This window comes from Zonotrichia albicollis, chromosome 21 (genome assembly GCF_047830755.1).
Source record: "Zonotrichia albicollis isolate bZonAlb1 chromosome 21, bZonAlb1.hap1, whole genome shotgun sequence".
Classification (NCBI taxonomy): domain Eukaryota; kingdom Metazoa; phylum Chordata; class Aves; order Passeriformes; family Passerellidae; genus Zonotrichia; species Zonotrichia albicollis.
Genome location: NC_133839.1, coordinates 7,759,818 through 7,780,039, shown reverse-complemented (window position 1 = coordinate 7,780,039; position 20,222 = coordinate 7,759,818). Strand labels below are relative to the sequence as shown.

At 44.5% G+C, this 20,222-nt stretch overlaps 1 protein-coding gene across 2 annotated transcripts in view; it reads right to left on the bottom strand.

Annotated features, from left to right (window-relative positions):
• The window catches only part of ABL1 (ABL proto-oncogene 1, non-receptor tyrosine kinase), an 80,097-nt gene that overhangs the window by 8,207 nt on the left and 51,668 nt on the right, over window positions 1–20,222 (bottom strand). For both annotated transcript variants that reach the window (XM_005495225.4, XM_074556622.1), the window contains exons 2-10: window positions 18,028–18,201; window positions 16,491–16,786; window positions 11,169–11,441; window positions 7,279–7,363; window positions 6,737–6,914; window positions 4,425–4,609; window positions 2,188–2,340; window positions 1,458–1,547; window positions 961–1,125 (exon numbers count right to left, since the gene is read on the bottom strand). In XM_005495225.4, coding sequence (XP_005495282.2) covers window positions 961–1,125; window positions 1,458–1,547; window positions 2,188–2,340; window positions 4,425–4,609; window positions 6,737–6,914; window positions 7,279–7,363; window positions 11,169–11,441; window positions 16,491–16,786; window positions 18,028–18,201 — 1,599 coding nt within the window. The remainder of the gene's footprint in view (window positions 1–960; window positions 1,126–1,457; window positions 1,548–2,187; window positions 2,341–4,424; window positions 4,610–6,736; window positions 6,915–7,278; window positions 7,364–11,168; window positions 11,442–16,490; window positions 16,787–18,027; window positions 18,202–20,222) is intronic.

Here is a 20,222-nt window from a genome sequence, read left to right as displayed (position 1 = left end):
CTGAGTCACTGATACTTTCTTTTTTCATCATTTAAAATCCCCTTTTTCCCTCCCCTCTGCCCAGATGTACTTTGGTTACTGACACATGTACCACTGGGTGAATCTGACATTACACAAAAGAGGTCAGTCTCATGAATGGTCAGAAGAGGCAGCCTCAACAGGAGCTGCAAAAAACCCCACTGCATTTCATTTTACATTCTTGTTTTTCCCGCATAGAGCTAGACACAAATCTCCTGTACTCATTCAGCCTTTTACCACTGCTTTTATTACCTTGGAATGGAAGGTAAGTGCCTGAAAAAACTGATCGGAAGTTTAATTTTATGGAAGAGTCTGTAAATACCTCTTTGTCCCTCGCTGAAATTATATTTGGTGCCTGCCAAGAGTAATACACTTCTGTGCTGCAAGCACAAATCTGGTAGGATGGAACAGTGAAGAAACCTCCCTTATGGGGCTTGCTAAACCCAAGCTATCACCCTGCTTTAAATTATGCAGTGTGGTAGTGTAAAGTGGCTTGAACACAGCAGATTACCCAGCACTCAGATGCAGTGGGAGATCCCACTGATAGCTCCTGCCAGGGAATGGGAAGAGGATATGATCAGAGAGCTCTGTGCTCAGGCTCTGGTCTTTGGGGAGCTGCAGGCAACAGCCATTAAGTTAAAAGAACTCCAAGGGCTTCTCTAAGCAACAGCAGGGAGATCACCAGTCCCTCAGCCAGTTAAGGATTCACACTCCCAGCTGCTGTGTGTATCTGGCTCCAGAATTAACAGCCCACCTTTGCAAAAACTAATAAAAGGAGCTCTGGACCCAGGACAGCAAATTCAGCAGCCTGTCACCCAGAAACACAGCGAGATGGCACCTGTGATTAGGCACAGCTTTGCCTACGTGAGGGCCTGGAGCTAGATGTGCATTTTGTTTCCCCCTGTATTTCCTGAAGGAATAATGACTTTAATTAAAACCTACCACATTCCCCCTGGCCTCGAGCATGAGCAGTCTCCAAGCCCTCGTTGGCATCTTTGCTTTCTGCAGCTCTCCTCGACGTTCGCGTTTTGGTTGGCAACTCTGGGGCTTGCAGGAAATTGCTCACTACACTCCTCATGCCCTTCTTTCCCAGCTCCTTCTCCACCTCTGCAAGGCACAGAAGAAAAACAATATCTGCAATCAACTGGAGATAAAAAACTACTGCTCTGTTTGGAATTAATAGCACAAAAGAAAAGTGAACAACACAAAACCGGGGTTCCTTGGGGTAGTTCAGCCATTTGGACCTTTAAAATGAGATGGTTGCCCAGAAAAAATACCCATGTAAACAAATAACTGCTTTCCACATCATTTACACCAGGTAGTAGAACACAGGACTGAGTTTCACAGCAAAGCAATCTATGAATAACAGCAGAGTTAAGGATGCAGTCAGCCCTGACCTCACCCCTGGTACTGCTGGTCCAGCAGGGACCCAGACCTACCATCAGATATGCTGGACTCCTGAAACATCGTTTCAAAGGCCTGATGGATCTCAGCAAAGGATGGTCTATCAGAAGGACTCCACTGCCAGCCTGAAAAAAAGCACAGCACCACTCAAATCTTCCCTCCAGCATCAGACACTCACTCAGTACCCTGCACCAACAGGAGCCAGAAATCACAGTTCCCTTCCAATACACTGAGATAAAATACTGACATGAAAATGTGATTTACAGGGTGCTGAGTGTCTGCAACCACTTTGGCTCAGTGACAGCTGCAGACACCCAGCACTCCCTAAATCAGGTTTTGGTGTCAGTGTGTGACAGTAGGTGCTGAGCACTGCTGGGGAAAGTGCAGGGCACTGAGTCACGTACCAAAAGGCCACAGCGAAGAGTCACAGTCTGTCCTGCAAGAAGCCAAATGAAGCTCCTGCTTCATCCTTGGAGCACAAGCTTTTCTTTAAGTTGTCAGGAAAAAGGAGACAAAGGAAGCATTGAGATCCACAACAAATCTCCTCTCTGGGCCTGTGGGCTCCCAGCAGAGATGAACAGCTGGTTTCATAGCATGTTCATCCTCTAGAGAAAGCAGTTTTAACCAAACACTTCCACACAGCACTGCACCTTCCCTGATACTGGCAGGGGACTCATGCCTTGTGGTACACAGCCAGACCCCTGCACTTTTATTGCACCCTTGCAGAGCTACAAAGCAGCATCTGCAGGGCTAAGAAACACTTACACGCTCTCATGAGCTCATAAACTTTCTCAGGACAGCCTTCAGGACGCTCCATACGATAGTCCTTCTCCAACAGCTCATAGACTTGAGACAGGTCAATCCCAGGGTAAGGGGACATACCATAGGTTGCAATTTCCCACAGCAGAACACCAAAGGCTGCAGTAAAGAACAAGAGAGAAGGAAAAAAAGAGAGAAAAAAAAATCAATAAGCTTTGTTTTCATGTTGAATTTGAGAGGATGTTTAGTGGGAGTAGTCACTAAACAGTGCTGCACACTTAGACCAGCCCTGGGTGGCTCAGATCCCATGCTCAGCAGCAGCTTAAATGTTAAAGAAGCGTAACAAGGCTCTCTGTCAGCACAGACAAGTCTCCTGCGATATGACAGGGTAGAATTAGACTAATTTTCAATGTATCAGTTGTCTCCAACCTGAACGCCTTGAGATCCTTCAAGTCCTATTAGAGGCACAATTAAGAGACTTCACAGTGGATTAGCTGAAACTGCTTCACTGCTGCACTGCAGTCGCTCCCTCAGTGTGACAGCTCCTCTCATTTGCAACCTCTCCCTGGAGGACTCGCACATTTTAATAGCTCAGTGTTTTTGGGGTGCCCTTGTTTAGCTGCAGTGTGGTCTGGAAGGGGAATTTGGGAGGCAGCAGTGAGTGGAAAGTTTGAGCAGCTGCTACCAACGAGATACGGTGAGGGTGAGACATTTTGGGCCCAGGGAAAGCTGAATAGGAAAAGGGAGAGCACAAAAAGGGTCTTGGAACAGGCATTCAAGTGGCAGCAGTCAGTGGGGATGCAGGTCAGCAGCGGGGTCAGGCAGCTAACCCAGGAGTCAGGCACACAGAATAAACCCAACACCAGTTCAACAACCTGCATGTAATTAGTTCAGTCACCCTATTCTGTTCTTAACCTGAAGAGAAAGCGATTACAATTCTGCATAAGTAAGGAAATCACATCACATTACATGGCAACGCCACCAAGGGCAATTTACATTAGACATTGCTGTGCACAATTTTCTTTGATTGCTGTCTTGAGGCAGTGAGGTGAAAACATCCAAACCCTGGCGTGCCCAGCAGCAGCCCTGGCCTCTGGGGACAGCTGATCTCTGATGGGATCCCAAAGTCCACTGCCCCAGCTCTGCTCCCTGAGGTTACATTAACCCTCAATAAAGATACCCCATATTCCTCTGGGATCTTTCCTCACCACAAATACTCTGTTATTGAAAAGCACCACAGCAGTACAGCAACATCCTAAGACTGTGGCAGACACTCAGCAGCCAACACCACATGGAAACCCAAAGCAGCAGAAACATCTTGATCAGCAATCACATACTCCTTTGGGGGCTGCTTTGGCTTTTCCTCCTCCATCTAGGAAATATTTTACACATCACCCATCCACCTAAAAGTTTCTTCAACATAAAACCTTTCTCTGCACATTTTCACCCAAACTGCAGAAAACTTCATCTCTGCTTCACTACTGTCTGTTGGTTTATTCATAGAAGATGCTCAGGATATCATTTTCCAAGTGCCTTTGGGACCACATTCCACAAACCTCTATCTCATGTCACTGGGCAGTTTTGAGAATTTGACCAACAGCTATTGCAGAGATATAAAACCCAAAGAAATGTACTGATAAAAGTACAATGAGATTTTCTGTGGTCAGATTTGATACAATATAGCTCAATTTAGCTAAGTCTACTCTTATCACCAGCACTTCAGGGCTCTTCAATAACCATTTGTCATCAAATTTTCCCTCTGCTTCTCCTCATCTCATTCCAAAGATTATTCCTTTAAAATGCAGAAAGACAAGCTTGGAGCTATCACTAGACAGATACACACATAATTATTTTTTTTAACATAAAGGACTAAAGAATCTGGTTCATTTTAAGTAGTTAGAAAGTTTTTGGCTATATAATAATGTATCACTTCATAATCCTGTGCCAGAACCCCATCAAGGCAGTAGCACTGGTGCACTTCAGCCCCATTTCTACATTTCTATAAACACTACAGTACCCTTTACTTTTCATATTTGCTAACTCAAATATATATAATCAGGTGTGCATTCTTTGCTGAGACTGCCTAAGCAGAGATCAGTTCCTGCATTCTGACAAGCTCACAGAACAACGTTGCCCAAACCAGGGAACTTGCTGCTCCCTCCTGAAATGTTCCAAACAACCTCACTTCCCAGCCCTGGAAAAGAACACTATCATCTGCATTAATTTCCCATGCACATTCTTACCCCAGACATCGGATTTGATGGAGAACTTGTTGTAGGCCAGGCTTTCTGGTGCAGTCCACTTGATGGGGAATTTTGCTCCAGCGTGGGCAGTGTAGGTGTCACCCGTCATTAACCTGCTCAGGCCAAAGTCTGCCACCTTCACCAAGTGGTTCTCCCCTACAAGGCAGTTCCTGGCAGCAAGGTCCCTAAAAAGAAGAGGCAAAAATAGGCAATGAGAATTCTTTACCATCTCACTTTTAGCAATAGCAAGGCAGCCTGCTGTTCCCGAAGAAACCTGGGCCTGTGTGATTATTTTGATCCAAATATTACACAGAAATTCTGGAGTTACATGCACACACACAAGAGGGAAAGTTATTTTCCATTCCCTCTTCGTAAGACTGTCATCCCAATTTTTTTTTCTTCTAATTTGAAGTGAGAGCTTCAAGAAGCCCCCTCACTTTCAATAAAAGCTGCCACCCTCAGGATAAAAATATTTCAAAGAAATGTCAGTGCTCAAGTTATCAATAGCTGGGGATGAGCACTGAATAAACTGAGTTTCAATTCCTCACTTCTTGCCCACCTCTGTAGCACTTCAGTCACCCCAGCCTTTCTCCAGAACTCCTTTTCCAGTCCTTGCTTAAGGACCAGGATGAGTTCCTAGTCCTGTTCTTTCTCCTCCCAGGTGTACCACCTTTCACAACACAACTTGTTCACAACCAGCATTTGGCCTTTGCAAACCTGCTGGAGCCTCTGTTATCAGTGCTGGCATTTTCAAAGGACTGGGCAAAAAGCAGATTTAACTTTTTCTCTGTATTTTTTTCCACCACTGGCCCCGCCCTGGCAGGTGAGAGATGTGCACATTGCATTTGCCACTTCTCTGGTTTGTACATGCTGTTTGCATCCTTGGAAATGCTTCAGGATAAAAATGTAAAGCACAGAACTACATTTCTCCTAATATTAGGTTTTGTTAAAAACACTTTTCCAGATTATGTCACATTGAACTAAAAATTGATTGTACCAGGAAGCTCCTGTGAGATCTTTAGATATGAGGCAGACACTGCTGTTTCTGTTGCTTGTTCTGCTCAACTGGAATAAATTAAAAACCAAAAAAAAGTACATCTAACTGGATGCCCATTTAAATTTCACAGTGTTTTTGAATATACCTTCTTATCAATGCTGATTACTACAATGTGTATCCAAATAAAAGCTCCTCTCCATAATCAAATTCCTCCTCCTTCCTGATTCATTAAATGAGGTCAGAGCACAGCATTTGAATCCATGGATGTGAATTGTGACAACACTCTTCAAATAATTGGGTAGGTGGTTATGGGGGTGGCTGATAAGGAAAAAAGCTACTATTTATTTTAGATAAATGGGTCATCAGAAGTAAGAGGAAATGAAATGAATGGCAGAGAAGACAAATGAGATTCACACAAAGGAGTTTTTAAAGTTTACTTCCTGCGGGCTGAAGGGACAAAATCCTTTCAACAGAGCAAATCAAAGGCTGGAAATTTTAATTGGCAGCATCACTGTTCAATTTATTGACTGATAGCAGCATTTAACCAGGCTTTTCAAGCAGCAAAGGCAACTCATGGCTTAGAAGAGCACCTAGAACTTTACACACCATCTTCATATTTGTCTGCATTAAAAAACCCACGTGCTAATTCCATATTCCAGTTAATTGGGCAGGAAAGGTCATGCTACAACACTGAGAGCATCTTGTACAAAGCTCAGGCACTCTGAGCCCTGGTGCAGGATGTGTCATTACATTGCCAGGAGCCCATTTCTGCAGACAAGGAACGCAAAGCTCCAGCCATAATTGCAGCACGCTTTAAAGGTCAGAGTCCCTGAGACTTTTAAGACAGTAGAAATGCTTATTAAAGTGAATACACAATCTGGACAATAGCATGGAACAATCCCTGCAGTGGAAAACAAAGTGAACCAAACAAGAAAGAACAGAGGCTGGGGCGGTGCTGGGAGGGACCTGCACACATCCAGCATCACCAACTGCAGCTGGTTTGAAAGGCTGTTAGAAACAAGGAACTGCCTTATCTGCTCCATTAAAAGTCCATTACTTAGGGCTTAAATTCAAATTTCAGGCCTTGCCCAAAACATATAAGTACTGATGTGTCTTTCACCTGCATCTACTTCAAAGGCAAGAGAAAAGCTTTGAGAGAAAACCCATCCTTTGGGCAGGTTAATAGACTGTGCCAGATCTGCACTAGTGTGTTAAATATATGACACCAATCAATGCTGTGACAGACTGAAAGGGATGAAAATACATCAAGATTGTTCTGTGCTCAAGATTCAAGGGTGTTCACTGTCCTTCCTACCTGTGGATGAAGTTTTTCTTCTCCAGGTACTCCATGGCTGAGGAGATCTGAGTTGCCATGTACAGCAGCACCACAGCATTCACCTCCTGCCTGTTACACTCCCTCAGGTAATCCAGCAGGTTCCCATATGTCATGAACTCTGTGATGATGTAGAAAGGAGGTTCCCTTGTGCACACCCCTGGGGAACAACATAAAGTTGACAGTGAATGTTGGAGAATACCAGTCAATCTTTAGGTTTCATCCTAAAAGGCAATTTTGTACCTCCAGAAGGCAGAAAAATGGGGCTGGTGGAAAGAATGGATTCTGCTTGGAAGTGGTTAATAGAGGAGTTTAATTTTCTGCTTCAGCCTCTGGCAAATTAAACATTAGGGAGACGAGATCATTAAAAATCATGTATTAGTGGTACAAATTGTGAATTTTGCCAGACAATAAGTGTCTGTATTTAAAGCCTTGCTATGGTAAGCAGCTTATCTGCTCCTTAACATCCATATCACTGCACAAGGGTTTAGTTCAAATCCCTCTGCTTGGTATTTATCACTTACCTAATAATTGCACCAAGTTCGGATGCTTGATCTCCTTCATTACTGCAGCTTCTTTCAAGAACTCTTCCACCTCCATGGTATCCTCCTGCAGAACAATGGCAAAGCTTTGGCAAAGGCAGTGTACACAAAGGAGAAACAGATTTTTATATGAGGACACAAAAAGAACTGCAAACTGACAACATACGCCACAGTTCTCACACAGTAATTTTTCCCTGTAGCCACAACACAAGGCCAGGGAGTTACAAACATTAATTTTTTGTATGGTTTTAAAAATACATATTTTTGTCATTTTCATACTAGCTGAGCTAGCTGGGGCGAGAAAATCCATATCCCTTTTGTGAGGAGTCTCTCACAGAACGCTCGGGAGCAGAAAAGGAAAAAATAAGCCTGTTCCTAACAGGAAAAAAATAAATAACATGAAATAAAAAGTACAGAAAAGGAACAAGAACGAACATAAAAGAAAGGATACACCACAATCAAATGCTTGAGAGGCTGCTGAAAGGCAGGCCCTTGTGCTCACTGGGCAGGAAGAAGAAATTCCCTCTCTCAGTCAGGAAGGCATGACCGATGGCAGCCCTGGTGTGACTGAGAACCCAAGGTTTCACAGATTCATTTCTGGCATCCAGAGCCTGACCCATGACTGGGTATCCATTCTGGGTAGAGGTGTCACCACCAATTTGTTGGGCACCATAAAGTCACTTGGCACAGCACAAAACCAAGGAAGATACAATCTTGCTCAAAAGACCTATTTTTCTGAAGGAGATATGCCCCAAATGGCCAGAAGGTCATTTCAAAGTGGTGCAAAAATACAGATCTATTCCTAAAGCAATGTTTCTTTCCATATCCATATTTTTTTCAATGATGGATTAATGTTGACAGGCTACATGGACAAAGTGTTTTAGGGAAGGATTGGAAAGGATTTACTGCTGCTGGTGAGAACGATAACAGTGGGCTGCCACTGTGAGATCCAGCCAGCTCCCTGCTCTGCACTTAGCACTGAGAACATTTTTCCAACACTTCCATTCAATCATTTACTATTCATTGCCAATTAGCTTGATTGACAGCTGCGATTTGCTCAACACACTGTCAAAACTAATAGTCCAAAGGTCCTTGTGAGCAGAACCTTAAACTGTTCTCTTTGGCAAAGGAAACTGGGTTAATAATCCAGGTTGCAAAATTACCCTAAATATGCCTTTGTCTTATTCGTGCTACACAAACCTTGGAAGGTTTGTCCTTTGCATAGCTGCTCCACAGTTTGAAATTTCTTACCTCTCAGTGACCATATTAATAGGAAGGACACATACAGAGAACCACTGTAGCAATGACCTCTCTGAAAATCTGATCTTGTGGAGAGAACCAAGCTTAAACTGGCTTCCAGCTCCTACTGTACTAAACCATGGCAGAAATAAAAACAGTTCTGGCTGTCCAGCGTTTTCCCAGCACAGCACAGGGCCATGCCATGGCATTAAGGGACATCAGGGTTACATGCTGCCTAATTTAAAACACAGACTTCTCTGCTGGGGAAAAAATAAAGGAGAGAGGAAAAAAAAAAACAAAGAAAAAGCAGCAGCAGTCCTAGGGGCAGCAGAGCTGAGGTGAGCAGTGAGAAATGTGCTGAGCTGACCAGCTCACAGCAGCTCAGCCATTAAATGGCCCTCAGGAGAGGCAGTTATGGACAGAGTCACAACTGGCTGCACTTGGCCAGGGCAGGTCACAGAGCCCCCTGTCCCCACAGCCACTGCCTTGTGCTCCTGTCCAATCTGGGGGCAAAACCACAAATTGAGTGTGTCCTGTTATAACAGCCCCTGATAAATACTGCGTCCTGTGCAACTCAGAGAGCTGCCAGGGATGGGTTTTAACAGGCAACATCTCATTACCAAAACACGGTCCTGCCCTCTCCAGTTAAACACTGAGGAACAGCCTGTGCTGCTTCCATCTCTTCTTCTCCAGCTCTGTGCCAGCCATGAGCTATCTTTAGACACTTGACAGAAAACTGAACAACAAATGGGTGTTCATAAAGCATCATTATTCAAAAAGATGCTGGGAGGACTTTTTTCCTCCTCTCTCTTTTAGTCTTCGCTCTCCTTTATCTTTCTTATAGAGATATCTGAGGTAGAGGGGGAAGGAGCAAGAAGAATCATACAAAGTTTTGAAAAACATTCTCTCAAAGGAAAATAAAATGAGTCATCTGAAGATTCGGGCAGAAGCTGCAAAAGGCTTGTTTTTCCCAGTAGAACTGGGATATAAATGTGATTTTAAAATGTTTCCCAAAACTTTGAAGAAAGCTATAATCCCACCTGTCAGGCAGCAGACTAATGGATTTAAAGAAGGTGGATTATAAATTTGCTTTTAAGGATGGTTTTAGCGTACATAATTGCAGGTTGAAGTGTTTCTCAACTCTCTTCCTGGTTGTTCTTACACTCCCCAGTGGAACACGCTGCTCCATACTACATTATGAACCACTTTTAGTCGTGTTTCATTAAATATTTATTTATTTGAAACAGCCACGGTCTGTATTAAGGTTTCTCCTTTGCACAAACAGATTCGATGGGGTAACATGCAGCTCGTCTTTGCTGACGGGTTTTAGGGAGATGAGAATGAAATCAACAACTTGAGCTTGGAGCAAGACGGGAAGTGTGACAGCAGCAGGAACGCTCACACTCAGCCAGCAGCAGGGAGATGTTACTGCAGGCCGTGCTGAGGGGCAGAGCTGAGCTGTGCTCAGGGTGAGCAGCTGGGCTGAACCCGGCCCCAGCCCGGCCCACCTGCACCGCGGCGCTCCGAGCAGCCCGAGCAGGGACAACACTAGATGTCACTCGCTCCCTGTGCAAGCTGCACTTGGACTCCCCCGCCGGGAGCAGCAGCAGGAACCTCCAGAGTACAGAAAAGGCCAAAACGAAAATACTTTCTGCAGCCATAGCAACCCACAAGTATTGAGGCTGCCGCTGCTCGGAGAGCAAGGAAGAAATATTTTCCCCAAATCAAGGAAAAGTTCTTCCCCTGACACTGAAACATCTACACAGTTCCCTCCACTTCAAAATTTCCATTGCAAAAAACCCAAAAGAAACAAACTAAACCCTCGGTTCTGTTTGTTTCTGCAAGACCAAACCACGTCCCCATTCGAGGAGAGAGAACATGGTGTCAAGTTTGCATAAACTCCTATTAAGCAATCAAATGCAATGCATGCAGATGGTGCCAGAAGATCTCAAGACAGTTTTATAAACATAGATGAATTAAGAAATGACCTTATGAACTCACAGAGCACTATTTGCATTTCAAGAGACAAGGAAACCAAGATGCAGAAATCAGTGAGCAGAGCCAGAAACAGAACTGATTATCCAGTTCTTCATTAAAGCCACTTATGAATTTTAATATACCTTAGCTTGCATACCATCTTTCCTCCTCTTGTGTCTTTTGATAAGAAGCAGCTGTGAACAGTTGCTTAAGACTTTCAGGTACACAGGGAGCTTGTCTTTTGGGAAGGACGCCACATAAGACAGAAAATCAAAACATGTAAAGCCTCCCTGAAGCACAGCCTTTGAATTTTATGTTGACTGACTCACAATCCACAGTTTTCTTTAATACACCAGCTTGTGCTGGTGTGTTCATCCGTGAACAGCTCACCTCTACCACACCCTGAACACGAGACACCGTGGCACTATTTGCTTTTCTAAGGTTTCATCCATTCTCCAGTCAAAACTGTGCTGCTAACATCCTCCTTTGTTTAGATACGAGTGTTATAGGTATCACATAAACCATAAGAGGATCAAGCTCTTTTAAAAATATTCTGTTTACAGCCTACAGCACTCAAAGGCAGGGAACGCAAATACAACTAGAAGTGAGGGCAGGCAGCCAGCCTGAACGGGAACTGCTCCGAGATCGAGTCCTACCTTGAGAGTTTTCACAGCCACTGTCAGGTTGTACTTCTTCCAGACTCCTTCATAGACCTCTCCATACTGGCCTCCCCCCAGCTTGTGCTTCATGGTGATGTCGGTGCGCTCGATCTCCCACTTGTCGTAGTTGGGGGACACGCCGTAGATGGTGGGCTTGTTGCGCTTGGGCGCCGGGTAGTGCAGCGTGGTGATGAGCCCGTCTGCCACCGTGGAGTGGTGATGCACCAGCTCTGCCAGCGTGTTGAAGCGGCTCTCTGAAGACACATAGAGCTGGGAAGCAAAGGGGAAGGGAAAAGCTCGTTCAGGTAATGCTCCTCGGAGAGGTCGTGCATAGGAGCTGCATTGTAAAATTGTGAAAGCAAAGGGTGGTGTTGTTTCTGCTTGAGCCGTGGAACTGTGAGCTCCACAAGCTCTGTAACCAGCTCCAGAGCCCAGAACAACCAATGCTTACATGGGAAAGGCATGGATTCAGGAGAAAATACATGCACTTTGCCAAAACAACAGGGCAGAAATAGCTGCAAATAGCACTAGACTGGCATGCTGTTGCTTGAGATGTCTTTTTTCAAAAGGCTGGTCAGCGGGACTTTTCCTGGAGAGTATGGGGGCTGTCACCCTCAGTGTTTCAACTATTACTGCTTGAGTTATTACATTTTCACCTGCCTAAATTCTCCCTCAAGTGTCATTGGCAAACCAGAGCTTTCCCTGCTTTAGGCCTGAGCTTCTGCAGAAGTTCAGCACGAAGTCAGGAGCTGCTCTGCTCCATTCCTGTGACGGGCACTGATCAATAGCACAGAAGGAAAATCATTACCACTGAATGAAAACCTGCTGCGAGGCATGATAACCCATATTTGTTACCTTCTTAACATTTATACACAAGATCCATTTTAAGCCTAAAATCCTGCTAAAGATAACAGACAACTGACTCCCTCCCACCAGAGCTGTGTGTTTCCAGTTTTCAACCTCAAGCCCAGCGTTCTGCCAGACAAGGTGAAAAAAGCTAGAAATTGAATTATTTGAAAAGTGTTGGTAACACCTGAAGGAGATGGGGAGAAATCTTTGTATCAATATGCATTTTGCATCACAGTCTAGCCTACAACACAGAAGATGGAAGAGCTCCATTTCTCACAAAGGACCAAGGTTTGGCAAGGGACAAGCTTGCAGGAAGAGCAGCACCCAAATTCCTGTCCACTCCACAGGCAAGACCTACTGCACACATCACATGCCAACAGCTATGATCAAACTTCTCAAATGTTTCTGACATGTTGGATGTACACTCAACAATTTCTGCATGTGCACTGGCCATCTGTTTGGGATTTCAGGAGGCTGGGAAGTTGATGGGGCTGCCAGGCATCCAAAAATCCTAGACTTAGGGTAAAATTCTGCTTCTTCCACCTAGACAGAATATTTGGATGGAAAAATAAAATCCATCTGTGAAGCTCCAGGAATAAAAGAGTATCATCAACAAAAAAGGGAACTGCGTTTGCAAGAGAAAAAAGTGTTTGCAAGAAGGGACAAAATCACCCTCAAACTTGATTAGTCTTTTTAATGAAGACTGGAAAATAATGGCACCCTCCTGGGGAGCATGTTCACATCTCTCCACCAGAATTAATCAGATATTCTTTTGATATCTCATTTCAACACTATGGCTAAAAAATCCCCCTCAAATGAAAAAAGCTACAAAAACCTACAAAGCTATTCATGACCAAACAGGTGCAATCACCTTAAAACCAGATGTTTTTAGAACAGAAAAGTGGCAACCTAAGAGGCTGTTACAGCTGCTTGGTGTGAGTGACCAAGCATTAGCCAGTACAACCACAATTTAGAACAAGCTATGCCTGTTTGGGAACGACTTGACTTGCAGTGCTATAAGCAGCTCCCATGCTACACTGAGAATTAAAATCTAAAAATATGGATGTAGAAAAAGCTGAATTCCAGGATTACTTGGAAGTATTAGAGAGGCACGGAGAAGGAAGCTCCCCCATGGTTTTATGACAAGTTCTATCTCATGAAAATTAGAAATATCTGCATTTAGTGTGACAGATTGTATGATCCTGTTACAGAAGGAGAAAGAAGCTAAATAAATGGCCAAATATTTCAGAGAAAAGCTGTAGGAGGATGAGGACAGAACAGGATTGCCCTGTCCAGGCCACAAAAACAACACTTGATGCCTTAACACCCATGAAGTTTTCCATTTACATTAAGATAAAAATCCATCAGTAAATGTGTTTATTCTGTAGGCAGGTTTTTTCTAACCTCTCACTGATGACACCCAACAAAAAAACATGTGGTGCTGCTGACCTGTACTCTCACAGAGGTGACAGACTCAGCATCTGAGCTTTGCAGGGACTCAAGTTTGCTTCCTGGCTATGTTGTTGACACTATTTGGTCAATTTTTGTGTATCAAACAAACCATAAACACCAGTCCTGTTTCAAGGGGCTCTGCCTCCACAAATGGGCTGCTCATCTGCACTCCTACCACCAGACCACATCTCTTTTTTCCTGGCTGAGGTATTTTGTACAGGTGGTTAAACTGGCCCATGCTAACCTCAGCACATCCTGAATCCAGTGGCACTCCCACTCCCCACTCAGAAGACAAAACTGAACATCCACACCAAAAAAATCCATGGAGGTTCAAGTCTGCATCCAATTCAGCCAATGGAGGATCCAAAAGACTCAAGCAGGACCCCAGTCCTGTTTCTTTCCTGCTGAGGACAGCAGGATTTGAAGAACTGGCTGGACAAGGCTATTTATTCAGTTGGGTTACTCACTAAAAGGTTTTCCCTCAAGTTCTATCAAACCCAGGAAAACCAAGGCCTCTGTACCACGGAAGTGGTTCACCACATGACTGGCTGCACTGTGCCAGCCAAATCAAGAAAGGTCACTTTTAATACCTTCCTTAAAAAAACCCCAACCAACAAAACCAAACATTAGAGGGTGGTCCAAAATAATATGACCCATAGAAGTGGGAAATAAAGAAAAAAATTCCCAGAGGAATTTTTTGAAGTCAGCCAATGCATTCAATATAATTTGTACTAAAATGAAGATGTACAAACCTCTGATCTCTCTAGTCCCTTCAATTTTCTCCCAGGAAACAGTCTGGGTAAGGCTTTGCAATGCAGGACACAGCAGTGAGCTGAGCAGCAGCTGCTCCACATGTTCCTCTAATACCTCTTTCTCCTGGAGCGTGTTCTGTCAGGCACAGGATATGATCCCACCAAAGCCATTCATCCTTACTGCACCACTGGGAGACATTAAATTCCCTGGACAGGCTGACTAATGATCCAGCAGGCTGGGAGAGCCCCAGGTGCTCAGGGCAGTGAAGGTAAGAGCTTTCCTCCAGCACAGCCATGATCTGCTGCAAAGCTGGTAATAAATAGAGTGCGACACGAGCAGCTCAGAGCAGGACCTGCTCCAGCAGCCTCCATCCTGCAGAGGGATAAACAGGGATATTGGCTCTTTCTCCTCCCAGCTCCTCAGCTCTGACAGCCAGGGACAGGGTGCTGGAAGAGCACAGTGTCCCCAGCCCAGCAGCACATCTGCCGCTGAGATGTCGCAATTCACTGCCCGGCTCGTTAACGCAAATTGAAAGCGATGAGCTTTAACAGGCCAGGCTGCAAACTGCAGCTCATGATGCATGGCCGTGGCAAACTGCCCCTTCTGCAGGGATGCTGGCACTTGGCACAGCAGCAGGAGCACTCTGGCTACCTCTGTGCTTGATCCTGCAATGCCCAAAAGCCACAGGTCTCGGTCACTGCTGCTGCTCAGTTTTGTATTTCCAACCACCACGAGCTGCAGATCTGCTTTAGTGAGTTGTTCCAGCCTTTGTTTTGCCTTTTCTCAGAAACACCAATGTAAGCAACTTTGTGGAAAATGAACGGTTAACCTGGCTAACACAGACCTGAATGGATTACTGGAGCTCTGCAGAACTGTTTTTCTGGGATAAAACAGCTCTGCTGGGATGAAAGCCTTCATATGCCAAACTCTATTACAGCTCAAATGGAGAACATGTGCTATCTCCTCATGGACACATGCTCATTTACACCAACCCAAGGAGCCTTCGGTTCAAAACGTTCACATGTGAGCACTGCTCATCTGCCAGCATCTATGGGAATAGAAGGAATATCCACTACAGAGACAGGAGGAGGAATAATATTCCAGATTGCCATGTAGTCCTTCAAGTATGCTGCATGTCAGCACTTCACAGAGCTGATGCTGACCACAGAGAGCGTCTACATGGGAGGGAGAAGGAAGAATCAAAATGCCATAAGTTGGAAATATGCTGCCTTAAATGACATGGTCAGAATTGTCTCAATTACAACCCAATTGTTAAAGCAGACAAAAAGTAAAATCTGGTTATCTTATCCAAGGTTTTAGAGTGCTGAGTCTGATAAATAGGACACAGGGTACTGGTTCCCTGTATTTTCATACTAAAGATTTTGCTGTCACCTTTGCTGTAAGAAGAGTAAAGGTCTCATAGGACAAAGGAAAATTTGGCACAGTGGGCTGCTACTATACTTGATTACTTTTGGTTTTTTTTCTTTTGAGGAAATTTAATGGTACAGAATCTGTCATCTATTAGATGCTGGCAAGAAGAGCCTCAGCAGCCATGCTCCAGACCCACACTTCAACTTCTGCACAGGATCTAAAGAGACATTGCTTAAAATAGATTTGTTAAAAAACAACATTTTCCAAATTCCAATGCCAGTGGAAATGTTTCCATGAAATCAAAACAAAAACCTGTGGAAAACTACACTTTTATGCTAACATTTTTCTGCAGCATCCACAAAGCACAGCATTGCACCACTGCTACAGCACACAACAATCTAGGGGAAAAATGAAGGAACTGGGGACAAAGCCCATATAAAAGTGAAAGTGCCTACCCGTCTCCAATGATCACGCTGAAATACTGTAGAGAAATCAAAACAGTAGTTAAAAATACTGCAGAATACCTCAGAAAGCATTCTGTCCCTAATATTTACAGGATTATTAGCAACAGGCACTGACTTTTCTAATTTGATAGTCAGGGATTATCTTTTGAACATCAGGGATAAGAATTCTCAAGGTGTCAATAAAATTATGTATTAGATTCTGCTCTGATCTAACTCTACTATTTTCTCCCTTAAAGAAAGGGATAAAATGTTCTGAATTATGTAGTATTCTACAGGAACAGAACTGTTTTGTCCCAGCCACATCAGAATCTCACAGTTGACTGTAATAACTACAGACCACGAGTCCTGCAACCAGAACTCAGAACTGCTCAGTTCCATTGCTACAGCTCCACCAAATACCCCGGCGAGGTTTGCAGAGCCTGGAGCTCACCTTGCCATCGGAGGCAGTGTTGATCCTGTAGTGGTAGACCCTGCCCTCGTAGCGCAGGGAGATGGATCTCTGCCCGGGGCTGCTCTCGCTCTCCCGCACCAGGAAGCTGCCGTTGATGCCGCTGCTCAGCAGGTACTCGGCGGCGTTGCGCGACACCGGCCCGTGGTACCACGAGTGCTTCTCCAAGCTGTTCACCGGCGTGATGTAATTGCTGGGCACCCAGCCCTGCCCGTTCTTGGTCTGAGCCTCACACCACTCCCCATTGTGATTGTAGCCCAGCACACGGAGCTTTTCACCTTGGGGAAGAGAAGATGGATTTATGTAGCAGGCTCCGAGCTCGCTAGGGCCCCGTGGAGGGCTGAGGTGCAAAGATGGGAATTGCCAAGTCATGATGGCTCTCAGACCCCAACTTATCTCTCTGTAACCCCATAAGGTCACTTTCCCTTAACCCCTACTACTGGACAAGTTTATACCCTATAAAAAGGGGCTGTTTTAGCCCATTCTGGTTTAGAAGAGCCATCACTGGAAACCTTCACAGACCCCTCAATAAAACCATCGCTGTGGAACCTCAGGACATTTTCTTCTCCTCTCTCACATCTGCTTCCCAACTAGCCTGGGCACCTTAGCAAGCAAAAAGCTGGAATCCTAAGAGAGCTGATAATCACTAAAGAGCTGATATCCCTTGGGCTTGCTAAGGTAGCCAGGGGCTGAGAGTGGCCTGGGGACTCAGACACACTGTCCCCATGAAGGACTGAGCTATTCTGCCCTTGCTGCCTCTTTAGGGGCAAATTAGCCCAGCAGAGAGTCGGGATTAGATTTAGACATGGTGAGCCTGGGAGTTGAAGACAAAGATAAGTTCTTTCTGCCTAGCAGATCATTAAATAATCTCCTATAAGAATAGGTATCTGACTCAGCAGGGAGCATGTGTTTCTCTTCAAGCTTGAGTGGAGCTCTCCAAGCCAAATAAAGTCACATGCTTCAGATTTTTAGGCTCTCCTGCAGTTCTGCACCAGCTCCAATACTGCTCGAGTTTAAGAAATGAATCCAGCAAATTTTATTTGAACTGAGCTGGCTTCTTGGAGCTGGGAAAGAACTGGAGCGGATAAACAATTAAAAAATAATTTTAATTAGGAAGGTAAGTAGATGTGACTTGGAGTACATACAGTGTTTTCTTTCTCAATCCTTCTGGTCTTTATATCTGTACAGTCATTTTTCATACAGGGACTGTGTTTTGGAGAACTGTGAAAATAAGAGGCCAGCCTCCAAAATCAGCTTAGTTTAATTTCTCAGTTCAAATTCTTGATCCTAACAGAGAATTTAGTTTTGACAGTTTCTTGCCCAATGCAATAAAAAAAAAAGACAGTTATAACCTTTAAAAAGGTCATGACTTTGTGAAATATTTGTATTTGTTTAAGATGATTTCCCACAGTAAAAAAAAATTCCACAGGGTTTGGTGTAAAACTTAATTATTTCACAGCGACCTTCCTCCCTACACCTTCTCCCACACTCCCAGTGGAATTCTGGCCAGTGACCTTACCTTTAGTTATGCTGAGAGTGTTGTCCCCACTCGCCACAAAATCATACAGTGCAACAAAGAGATGGGGGTCATTTTCACTGGGGCAGGAGAGGAGATTTTCCTTGGAGTTCCAGCGAGCTGCTTCGCTCAGACCCTGCGGCTCAAAGTCTGACACTACCGGTCTCTGAAGGGCTTCTGCAGGAGAAAGAGGGAGAGAAAGGAAAAAGCAGGTTCATTTTGGCTGATAAAAGCCATCTGGCCAACCCACACACTCTCTGACTTTCTAAGCTGCATTGTTTCATGACACGTGTGCTCCTCGTGCGTCAGAGGGCAGATATGGACGGTGCCTCAGTGCAGATCTCCTGCCACATGGGCAGGACACTCCTGTCCCAGAGCTGTCCCCCAGCTCCTGCCTCTCAGGAAATGCAGGAAAGGGAAAGCCCTTCTCCATCCCCCCAGTAAATGCAGCTCACGTAGGCTGTTTGCTGCCTGTAAATCCTTTGGCTCACACCTAACTGCTGGAATGGTTAGATTTGAAAACAAACCCAAGACCTTTAAAAGGTAAATCCCTTAATTATCCTATAAATGAAATGGCTAGAACGTGCAGCAAATGGAGCCAAGCAAGGTGAGATGTATAAGACATGGTATTTAAGAAGGAGTTAGGTCTTTCTGGTCTTCACGGTTTTTTTAATCATTTCTCTTCTTATTTGAGAACAAGGCAGTATATTTTGTTGCCCTCTCTCCTGCCCATCACTCTCAAACTACAGCAGTGTTGAGCATACTTCTACACTTTTAGGAACCCTGAGACAACTCCAAAGACAGAAATTCCTGAAAACTGAGCTTTACAGGTGAATAAAAACCAACCTCCAAAGATTTTTATACCCTGCAGCACATTAGGCATGTAATATTCAGTAAGTATCAGGCAAGTCCCAATACACCAGGGAATTTTACTGCAGTTGCTCCTGCAAGTCCTTCACTTTGGGGCACAACTGCAGAGTTTGGAGCAGAAATGTTCCAGATAATTGTGCCCCTCACTCTTTAGCACGCTACCCCCAGATGTGCTGGCAGCACCAAGCCTGACTGTAGTGGCACAGAGCCAGGACAATAAGTTGTGAAACTCTTGTATTTGAAGGGTCATTGTCCATCTGGATGAGTTTGCTGAGCGAGGTCACAGAGCTGCACACAAAGCACTGCGTCAGTGTGGCTCTGGGGACAGGAAACACGGCACTGTCACTGCAGCCCCTTGCCCCAGGGACTGCCCTTCATTACAGCATCAGCCCCTGCCTGCTGAGCCCCTCTCTGCACACACAGGGCTCAGGACACAGAGATTCCATGCCAAGTGTTTCCTAGACTGTCAGGTCACCTGGGAGCACAGAACTCTGTTTACACCTGCAATACTCAGTAGCTTTGTGCGGCTGTACAGATGCAATCCTGTCAAAACATGACTTTAACACTACTGTTTGTTTGGCCTGGAAATTGAGTATAAGCTGTGCCAGTAAACCGGTGAAAAACTGAGGCAATTGACATCAGAAAAGGCATGGAAGTTTAGTGTGGACTGGGACATGTCCAAAATATGTTCCCAGTGGAGAAATTATTAAAAAAAAAATCCCACCAACCCCCCAAAATTCAACCTACAAATCATAACAATACACATTATTTTCTAATATCTTCTTTGATAGTGAAAGTGCAAATAGTAGAGGTGGCCACTATTCACCCAAAGACAATCTGGCATCCTTGATGTGTTGGTCAGGTGACCACTGGTAAAGGCTCTCTGGGTGGTTATTTATATACATGAGTACTACTGTATTTGTTGGAAAAAGTATATGATCTATGTGAGCAAAATAGCAAATACAGACACTGCTGGGCCTGTTTTCATAGCCAAACTGTAACTGCAGGGAGATATATTTCCATAGTGAATCAGAGCAGTTAAATAATTCCACTTTCTAAATGATTTCACAGTCAGAAAAAGTGGTAGTGTGTTGGGGGGTTATTTTAAAGCACCTTGATATCCTGGCTTCCTCCTCCTGTGTCCAGCAGGAGAATATATTTTAATAGCCTGGGTTTCCCTCAAGAGCGACAATGAGACAAGAAACAGAAAATCCACTTTGAGAAATTAAGCTACAATCATTTTACCATGAAAACGCTTTGAAGCCCATTAAGCTCCCTTATCAAACACAGGGCACCAGAGTGATGGGAGATACTCCAAGGGGTGAAAC